The sequence below is a fragment of the Ostrea edulis genome, chromosome 10 (genome assembly GCF_947568905.1).
Source record: "Ostrea edulis chromosome 10, xbOstEdul1.1, whole genome shotgun sequence".
Classification (NCBI taxonomy): domain Eukaryota; kingdom Metazoa; phylum Mollusca; class Bivalvia; order Ostreida; family Ostreidae; genus Ostrea; species Ostrea edulis.
In genome coordinates this window covers 16,586,038-16,597,237 of record NC_079173.1, presented here as the reverse complement: position 1 = coordinate 16,597,237, position 11,200 = coordinate 16,586,038, and the positions used below count along the sequence as shown (strand labels likewise).

The following is an 11,200-nucleotide window of genomic DNA, read 5'->3' as shown; positions in this document are numbered from 1 at the left end:
GACATCCCCGTTGCAACCGTACGCCTAAAATCATAAATTACAAGATTTCAGCAACACATGAAACATTTTATCCCTTTGGGAGGTCCTCAGTACCCCCCCCCCCCCCCCCCACCTTGCTTGTCGTAAGAGGCTACTAAATGGGGCGGTCCTTCGGATGAGACCACAAAAACCAAGGCCCCGTGTCACAACAGGTGTGGCACGATAAAGATCCGTCCCTGCTCAAAGGACGTAAGCGCCGAGCATAGGCCTAAATGTTGTAGCCCTTCACCGGCAAAAGTGACGTCTCCATTATAGTGAAAAATTCTATAAAATTTGTATAACGTCCCTCGAGAAGGATTAAACAATATACAATCAATCAATCAAACAATCAAAATCGCTTAAACATATTGTTTTCGAGAAAGATTATCATTTGTTTTCAAAAGAACAAAATATTATCACTTTTTTTTCAAAAGAATATATAATATTATGTCATATTTTACTTTAATTATGATTTATTGATGCAACAAAGGTATGAAAAGGTACAAGTTACTGCAAACATGTATGGACATGTATTACACGTGCATAATACACATTTTAAATGAAAAGATGAAGATAACGAACAGTGATCAATCTCATAATTCCTTTAAAGAATACAAAATTAAGAGTAGGGCAAACACGGACCCCTGGAGATACCAGAGGTGGGATCAGGTGCCTAGGAGGAGTAATCATCCCCTGTCGACCAGTCACAACCGCCGTGAGCCTTAAATCTTGATCAGGTAAACGGAGTAAACATTCAGTATCTAGCCATTCAGAGAATAAATAGTACATGTGTAAAAAGTGACAGCAGGGATTCAAGGAAAATATTGCAATTTCTTCTAAGTGCATTGTACAAGTGTTAACAAACAAAATTTCGATGCATTTCAAAATCTATATCTGTGATCGTTAATAATATCTATCTTTGGTGCCGGTATTAATTCCTCTGAATTTTGTTGTATCGAAATCTAGAAGACCAGGGATTTCAAATCTCTCTCCCAATTTTGGCAGTCCATGTTTCTTCAATATGGCGTCAGCCTCAACGCGGGCCTGGTGGGAAATGGGTCGTCTGGTTTCGTTCAAGCCGAGTCCACTAGCCACGTTGTTGTTGCACGGATCGATCCGGAAGCCCTCCATAGCATCAGATAAATACTCCTGTCTCAATTCCAAAACGTCAAACAGAATAGAGAGAATTTTTTGGGGATTTTTCATCATTTCCTCGAACATGATCGCAATGACGGGAACCCCAGCGTCCACGTGATCTAGACACTGGACTATATTGGCCGCCCAAGATGTAGCAAAAATACCCACAGTTGTGAGGTTCTTTCCATTGTCATTGCCGTCTGTTCTTTCCAGCACATAACAATAATTGTGGTACAGAGATTTTCGAAAGCAGGGCAAAATGGCCGACAAGACTTGACTATCTATCACGTACTTGCCTACTATGGATATTGGTTCCTTAGCAAATATATTGAGATGAGAAGTGACAGTTTTAAAGCTATTGCGATAAATGTATAGATGATAAATCTGTGGGAAGCATTTGTACACATCGGCCATTTGACACGTACTGCATGGCCTCGTTTTCACAAAGAATATCCCAGCGCGGTCGTCGTGTTTGCATAATAGTCGTAGTGCACTTGGGAGTAGTTGTTCGTATTCGCCTTTACCGAATTTATTCGATTTTTTCAAAAATGCAAGGCTAGTTAAGGCATCTGGGTCACTAATGACTGCCATGCCCGGAAGTTGTCCAAACACTCGACTAAGCAGTGTAGCACCACAGCTTCCGGTGGAAGACATCCAGATGATAGGGACTTTTGGACGGCCGATATCCTGAGCTATTTTATGAAATGATGCCAAAGGCATGCTTATAACACTGTGGGCTCTTTCAAACTGTTTCATATAGAACGCTTTGCTGTCAAATTGCTTATATAGATTGACATCCTCTGCCACTTCAACAAACAACGCCTCGTCTTTTGTTATGCAATACAATGAGATGTTGGGCTTCAATACATAATTAGGATGTTTGAAAAATTTGTGAGTTAATATGAAATCCGACGGATCAGACACGGATGACAAAATGAGTTTTCGTCTCCATAAAACGTTATGCACATGCGCACTATGTTTGAACTGAATTCCGCTCTTTGCGTCTTTCCGGGTACGTTCTACTCCTGTTACAGCCCACGTGAATTTTTGTGTTGTTGTGACAATAGAACGCATGATTTTGTACAGGAAGTAAGTCAGAAGCAATATGATGTACTCCCTTGCCTTGTTTAAGGCTTTGCTGAGGTTTTCTAGGTGATTTTTGTCCGATTTCTTGGAATCCATTGTGGAGCTGTGATGACCGGACATCTGGAACAAAGATGGATGATTTCATTAAGGATAATATAAAAATGATACAAAAACTAACACGATCCTAATTACATTTAGACCAATTTTTTTCTCTTTGGCACAAATTAACTGTCTGAAGCTGAAGAATGCCAGGCTACATGTTTCAGAAAAAAGAAAATAATAACTTTGAATTCACACACTGCCGCCCCTGTGAATCTTTCAAAATCTCAAAATCTCTCTCTCTCTCTCTCTCTCTCTCTCTCTCTCTCTCTTGATTTACGGCAATAATTATTAATCTATTAGAGTTTAGTTTGTAAACAGGTAAGTGTCAGACGGTAGAAATTAAGTCACTTAAACACATGCATACATTAATTATTCTCCCCTATAAAGTAAACCACGCAACCTTGGTGAACACCTAGGTATATCATGACATTAATAGCTACATGTATAGTCACCTTGACGACTTTCTCGGATTTTAGCTAAACGACATTCTTAATTTCGTTTCATGCATACATGTTGATGGATGACTGAAATATATTACTTAATCTTGATAACCGGGACCAATTAGGCCATCCATCACGGTCCTCGTATCCCCCGGCCATGAATAATTAATAATTGTGAAATGACTTGAAGATGGACAAACACCATCAAATCATTCCACTACGGACTTCTTTAATATACAAATTATTCCATTTTCTGCACATGTAGATGTGAAAGTTCACCATCCTGTCATGCAGTATAAATGTGTAGAACTGGTATTATATAAATGTGGTATAAATATCCCCAGTCAACGAGCACCTCGTCCAATTTTCATCAGTTATCCATATATATTTTTTCTTCAAAATATTAGTAAGTCTTTGATTTCCCTCCTCCTTTTCAGACTTGTATTGTCAGGTGTTCTGTTTTTATTGACTAATAATATCACTTGTTACAGTTTATCATTTCACCGCAAAATGTTTAAAAAGCTACATCACAAAACAACCACTATACATTATACATCGGGGACGTTTAATTTTTATTTATCATAAATACATAAATATTTCATCATCACTCCCCATGTCTATGTAGAAGTTGTCATGTTTTTTGTTTTTTTTATATTGATCAATATGTATTGTCACAAGAAATATACACGTATATTTGCCATTAAGTTAATAGTTACTGTGATTGGTTGAAATTTAATTAGCTATGGCAGGAAATTTCAGGCCATGGACCACCTGCATTTTACTGCCCCTCTCTTACGTTCTGAATTTTTTGGATCCGCCATTGAAATATATTTTTCTCGAAACGATTTTCTTTCAATCATTTGAAACTTTCTTAGAAAAATAAGCTTGATACATGTATCTGACAAAATTGCAATCAGTTTACACTGCATATATCAAAATGTTACTTACAAAATTGCCAAACAATGATGAAAACCTACAAGTCTAAAAGTACAGTACTGTTGTGCGAAAATACTACAAACTCCCCATACAGGGTACTTTGATTGCTAGCGTGCATGCTCGTGCGATAGCAAATGTATATAGCTAATTTGATGTGCATGCTTTGGGTGCCATAGTGCGGCATTCTGGGAGTTATAAACCAGTATTTTAATCTAAAAAAATTATTTACATCCCTTATGATTATTATTTTTTTTTTTTTACACGAGTAATATTAAAAAATGTGTTAAAACGAGAATTTACCGGTAGCTATACATGTATTTGAATTTTTTTTTTATTTTGTGGTCTAAAATATATAGTACACGGGTTCCACGTATTGATGATGTCACAAACGTTATTTGTTTGTATGTACATGAAAGGTGAAGATAACGAACAGTGATCAATCTCATAACTCATATAAAGGTGAAGATAACGAACAGTGATCAATCTCATAACTCCTATAAGCAATGCAAAATAGATAGTTGGGCAAACACGGATCCCTGGACACACCAGAGGCGGGACCACGTGTCTAGGAGGAGTAAGCATCCCCTGTATATTTCATAAAGGTGTGGTATTTTTTTTTTTTTAAATATACGTACATTCTTACTTCGCAATAAAGAATGTTTACAAGTACACTTTTAAACTAAATAATGTACACTTCCTCGACTCTTTAAACTGACCAAGATTTATTTATTGAATTTTTTTTTTTTTTTTTTTTTTATCTTTCTAGCATGTACTACGATGCAAATATACCTGTAAAATTTCCAAACATTACTTGCAGAAAATAAATGTCCTAAAAATCTTTAAATTCTAAGTAATTCAAATTGATTTAATAGAAATTTTATAATGAACTAAACATGTCTGATAAGCTCCACCTGCAGTGCATAGTAGATAATAAATGTGGAACAAGCACCCTAGTCTTTTCAAAAGATAAGATTGTAGAAATATAGGGTAGGTTTTTTTTTCTCAATGTCGTGTGTGAGTTATTATTGTGCAAAGTTTAACGATGTTGAATGCAATATAGCTATAGGTTACTGGTACTAATGTAGGCTAAGTGTTTCTAATGGACGGAAAGGGGCGGAAGAGGCGGTGGGGGTCTTAAGAAGTCGATGTCGATGCAGATAAAACAGTGAACGTTCGTGGGATTATCATTTCTAAAACAAAACTTTCCTGAGAGATTTTAACTTAGAGATTAATGTACACAGGCCTACCAATATCATACGATTGAATTTCTAGTGTTTTTTCTAACGAATAAATGAATCAACATTGTGTGCGACTTTTTGGGACAACTCTTTTACTTAATGAAATACATTTATCGGGGGGGGGGGGGATTTCGATATCGGAAAAATATTATTTATCTGTACGTATACTTCATAGAATATTGCGTGGATTCAAATCGAATGAGAAATACTGATTTAAACATATTTCATGATTACATACAAAAAGGCGAGAAACAGGTTCTAAAGACGAGTTTTTCTTCTTCAGGAATACCGGACCATGATAGCCTATAAACGTGAGAATCTAGATATACTAATAGATATGTACGTGTAAATTGCATGTATGTACATCCCATTCTCCGCAGTCGTTCTGTTGTGGCATTCATGATTTTGTAAGTCAAACATCTTTTCATAAGTGTCCATACATAAATTATTTTGCCTTTTAGATTTAAAAGTGCAGGGGGTCTTATTTCAAGTCAAGGGTTTCCTTGAGAGAGGAAATTACATCTTTTCTTATGGTAATTAAATTACTTTTAAAAGCGATTTCATTGTAACAACTTCAAAACATAGAATATCACAGTGCTACTAAACGAAGAGCTCTCTCTCTCTCTCTCTCTCTCTCTCTCTCTCTCTCTCTCTCTCTCTCTTTTTCTCTCTCTTTCTCTCTCATTATAAATCTGAATTTAATGCTAGTCTTACTTGCAGACATTTGGAAAAATGAAAACACTACTTATACATTTTCCATCCAAATGAAATGTCAGTCTTCAATCTTGCCAATTATTTTGATTTCATGTGAAACGCTGGTCTACAAATTACATCAGATACATTATGTGTTATTCGACAGATGGCTGGATTAAAGCAAATGTGTTATTTGTACATTTCTGATTTATTCCTTTACTTTCGAGACGGAAGAATTAAATATCCTATACAGAAGAATACTGTAACATTTTTGTAAATTTCTAACCCGTTATGAACACTTAGCCTATCGAAAGTGGACGCTGGCGAAATAGACCCAAAGGAACAAGACTTTATTTAATTGATTTACGTGTATTGGTGATGAATTTCACTACTTGTTTAATGCATGTCTGTGATTGATGTAAGGAAGCAGTGCTTATCATCAAAACAAATACGTTTTTAGAAATGTTACCATATAATGAATTCAAACAAGCAATCTTCTCTCAGAAAATTGTTTTCCTTTATAAGAACTAATAAAACGTGCTATCTAACTTCATGACTACTCCAATCTTAAATTGCAATACATTGTCATTCTCCATACTCATGCGTGCTTTAAAACAATTATCGATTTGTTACATCACTTTTATGCAAAAGTATAAAACGTCTTGTAATGAAATAGTGAAGATAACGAATAGTGATCAATCTCATAACTCCTACAAGCAATACAAAATAGATAGTTGGGCAAACACGGACCCCTGGACACACCAGAGGTGGGATCAGGTGCCTAGGAGGAGTAAGCATCCGCTGCTGACCGGTCACAACCGCCGTGAACCCTATATCTTGTTCAGATAAACGGAGTAATCAGTAGTATAAATTATTATGTAAAGAACGGTCTAACAGTTGATATGAAACACGTCAAATAGCATATGACCTAATGACAGGTTGTATTTGTAAACTAGATCGTTATAACAGCCATAGAATTTGCAAAATGCTGACTTTAAACAAGACTGTTGAAACCCCTGTATCATCAACCTATTTGTCAGCAGCCTACCTCGATTTAAAAACTGATCATACGTAGAACATACTTTCGCATATCGAATCAGCTGAGAGACGAAAACACCATATGCAGGTGATAATCGAATATTGCTACATGAATATGGAATGTCGAAGGAGAAGCTGAAGTCATCCCATTTATCATAAAGTTGAGTTGTTAATTTGTCGTTTACATATTATATGTTCAATAAAATATCCAAATATAGAGCAGATGTGGACGACTCTGTGGTGTCTGTTATCTTGAGTTCACTGGGATATATCGAATAAAAAAAAATGAATGAAAATGAGTATTGTCAATAGATAAAACGTCAATATATCTGAATGTCCAGTTGAAGGGCATAGCTAGAGATTTTCACTCTCGTGTAGAAGCTTTTAGATAAATTCTGCCTCGTAAGAATACAAAATAAGGTCAGCTAATAAAGGAGCACAATTCGTGCCCATAGGTCAACGAGGATTGTTGTTGTACATGTATATTGTTTAACGACCCTCTCGAGAATTTTTCACTCATATATATGCATGTCACCATTGCCGGTAAAGGGCTACAAAATCGGCGCTTACGGCCTTTGAGCAGGAGGGGTTCTTTATCGTGCCATACCTGCGGTGACACGAGGCCTCGGTTTTTGCGTTTTCATCAGAAAGACCCTCTTAAGACAAGCAAGGGGTACTGAGGACCTAAATGAGGGGACATTCGTTTGTTTTACGTTCTGTCGAAAACTTTTCACTCGTATCGAGACGCCACCAGCTGTACCACAGCGCTCAGGGCCGTAGCAGTGAGGATTCTTTATCGTGACAATGCCTGTCGCGATATGAGACTTCCGTTCTTAAGGTCATATCCGAAAGTCCTGTGATTCTCACTTCTAAATGTCGAGCGTTTGGAGAAGGAACACTGCTTGTTTAACATCTTAGGTTTGACGCGGCCATGACACGAGCGGTGCTCGAACTCACGACCCCCCCCCTCCCCCCAGTTTTGAAGCGAACGCTCTACCACTAAGCTACCTCAGAGAACTTGTGCGTAGAATCAGAGTGTGGATGACTGACCACAAGATAATAAATATTTCCGTATTCTGGTTTTTTTAAGATGTGTCTATGATCTCAAAAAGCATGGTCTTTAATTTATCGTAAGGAATGGTCGTGGAAAGTAAAGTCAGGTTTTGATGCTGTTGATTTGGGAAAAGTTAGATTTCAGATAAAAGTTCGATTGTATTTTCCCATGTTTGATTTATACCACATCTCGCATATGTTGTGGCACAATGCGTCTGAAGTTTCTGCTTCATAGCCAGTAATATTTTCGAATGGAGCAAAAATAGGGCTTGGTAAACGATTCGTCCATTGACTGGAATATCAAAGATGTTAAGAACTGAAAAGTGATTTTGAAGAATTTCATATTCTGAAAGGGAACTTGAAATATATTAAAGATAGAATTAAAGCCGAGTTCCTTTAAAATAGTTGTACACATGTTTATAATAAGCCTTAGAAAGACAATATTGTTGCAAGCTTTGTCGACTTGGAACCAATGCATATTCCTCATGTAACCTATCTAAATTTTTTTTTATCTATTCTGGTTTACTAAATACAGAGGGGTAAATGGTAAATAAAACACTAAATCAGAAACAAACATTTGTGATGACTGATGAGATGAATAAAGTCAGAATTTTTTTTATCAAGAGACGACACATGAATCAATAGAATTAATGAATGCTGCTAATTCATGTGTTGTCATTATGCTTTTCTTGAATTGCAAGGAAAATAAAGTAATTGTGTTTTGAGAACGTTCTTGGTTTACATTAGTTATAGAGCTTTTGTCCCCTCGCTGCCCCCCTCCCTCCCGAGAGCTACGTTTTTGCTGATAGGTATACATGTGATTGGACAGTAAATTAAAGTTCCCCTCCACAAACAAGAGTTCTTTTCTCACCAATACATCGGTTAAGATAATAGAATGACCCTGAAGATTTGCCTTGGAGTTCACATCACACTGTCCTCGACGAACACGCGGGAGGACATGGCGATTCACTGAATTCGACCTTCTTAGAAATGCTACATTTCAAATCTAAAAAGTTTCAATTTTATCCCCCCCCCCAAAAAAAAAGATTTGTCAGGTTAGCTTAAATCAATACCCTCCATTAGTAATATACAGAAAATGTTTACAATGTGTTGCGAAATGAAGAAAAAGGCTCCCATGGAAAATGAATTAAAGGATTTATTGACCCCTTAAAATGGATATACTCCCCATGCATCACATGCATACATACACATGTATAAAGGAGCTTAAATCAAAACTGCATGCCGCTGGGGTCATTTCAATACAAGCGTCTGTAAAGTTAAGAATGACTGATAAAGAATTCTATTGATCAAACAACATGCCAGGACATAATTCATTTTCCATTCACCACACCCTTTGAAAATAAACTCGGGTGAGATAAGATTTACAACATATCAATTTTATAATGTTCCGAACGTTTCTGTCAGATAAAATTTGAAATCGGCGATTGAACTTTGAGAGTAAGTCCAATCACTCTCCCATAATTCAACGCATTCTTAATGAACCCTTCATTCAACCCATTTTGAATGAACCCCTAAATCAACCCATTCTGAATGAATCCTTCATTCAACCCATTCTGAATGAACCCTTCATTCAACCCATTCTGAATGAACCCCTAAATCCAACCCATTCTGAATGAACCCTTAATTCAACCCATTCTGAATGAACCCCTAATTCAACCCATTCTGAATGAACCCCTAATTCAACCCCTTCTGAATGAACCCCTAATTCAACCCATTCTGAATGAACCCCTAATTCAACCCCTTCTGAATGAACTTCCAGATGCCATTACTGGTTCTGTGTCGCGACTTCTTTAGAACAACGCCAATTAACCCCGCTTCGCATAACAGGTATTGCATGCATACTCAGATCAGGGAATGGGGTGTTTTGGGGCGGAAGGGCGTGTACAAGAGGTTAAAAGCTTTACAGAGGAAAGTACAGGAAATCTATCTTAAATTTTCTGAAGTCGACAGTTTGGATAAATGATACAGGGTTGTATCTATACATGTACAATGTAGAAAGGGACGGATCTACACATGGACATTATAGGAAGGGCGGATCTACACATGGACATTATAGTAAGGGCGGATCTACACATGGACATTATAGTAAGGGCGGATCTACACATGGACATTATAGTAAGGGCGGATCTACACATGGACACCATAGAAAGGGGCGGATCTATAAATGTACATTATAGAAAGGGGCGGATTTACACATGGATATTATAGAATTAAGGAACGGACATTACAGTTAGATATGGATCTAGTTGTGCAGCGGGACATGGTACGTTTCAGAATTGCAAGGCTTCCATTTCACCCGACCCTACCGGAAACTGACCCCTCGATCAGCGAGATGTTTTGTTTTTTAACGCATGCAATAATCACTGTTTCTTGACAATTTTCATGTTATCTGTTTATTCGTGCCCAGACTCGGAACAAAGCCATTCGTAACATAGAATACCCGAGTAAATATTAGCTTTGCTCGCGTATTTTATGAATCATGTGTGTGTGTGTGTGTATAAGGCAGTATATTGGCAGTGCTGTCAGAAAATGACAACAAAAGAATTCTATGATCTTGCATTGCGTATCTATGAAAAAAATCTTACCACATGTAGTCCACTATGAATACAGCAGTTTGTATTGGCAGGTGGGATTTTTTCTTTTCTACTCGGTGTACATGCACCTATTCAATAATCGATCTACTGGAGGTCAGAAATGAAAAAGTCACACAAGCAAAACTTTCCCTAGGAATTTCTAATCCTTTTAGCATGTTTGCTTATTATCATATTTTCCCCTTTTATCTATTTGCAAGTGATTGATGATCAAGTTGTCTTTTGGGGGTTATTTTAGGAGACTGAGACTTTACGTAGTACATACTGATCAATGAAAACTGCTTCGTATCTATAGATATAATCAGATCCACGCAAATCGTTAACGCGCGTACTTATTCAAATTACTATTACCAACTCTGTTGATTATAATACCTGCATTAGACGGACTATTTTCTTTCCGTATATGTGAAGTTTTAAATCAACATGACCCCACACACAATTTTTAAAAAAAATCAAAAACCTTACCTGAACTGCATGTATGTAAAGCGATATTTTCCTCACGGTGCGGCCCTCTGATAAAAAAAAAAATTTCAGGTAAAATTTGGTGTAGATAGAATAAAATTTCTTACCTTGCTAATGTGTAAGTAGTAAATCCCTAGCTCTGCACCTTAACTGTGCATGAAGAAAAGTGAAATGTGGGTCACACCGTGAGAAGGTGAATTTTACGGGGGGCGTATTACAAGTGTCTGTTTTAGACGCCATAATGCCTCAGCAAACATAAAAATTTTAGTTAGAAAAATGACCCCGTCACTTAGTCAGCACACAACTTCAAGCACGAAGCAGCGGACTGTAAAAAGTTGACACGAAATAAATTGGCAATATGCAATTCTCATGTTACATAATTTCC

The 11,200-nt window shown here is 37.0% G+C and overlaps 1 protein-coding gene across 1 annotated transcript; it reads right to left on the bottom strand.

Moving 5' to 3' along the window:
- Window positions 1–473: 473 nt before the first annotated feature.
- LOC125667510 (uncharacterized) lies at window positions 474–11,144 on the bottom strand. Its single transcript, XM_048901044.2, has 2 exons — window positions 10,923–11,144; window positions 474–2,361 (listed from the first exon to the last, which is right to left on the bottom strand). The coding sequence occupies exon 2, from the start codon at window positions 2,359–2,361 to the stop codon at window positions 922–924; it is 1,440 nt and encodes a 479-aa protein (XP_048757001.2). The 5' UTR covers window positions 10,923–11,144; the 3' UTR covers window positions 474–921.
- Window positions 11,145–11,200: the final 56 nt, after the last annotated feature.

What these genes read in the sequence shown, in the direction of transcription:
- LOC125667510 (XM_048901044.2), bottom strand. Translation starts at nt 2,361, where the DNA reads ATGTCCGGTCATCACAGCTCCACAATGGATTCCAAGAAATCGGACAAA.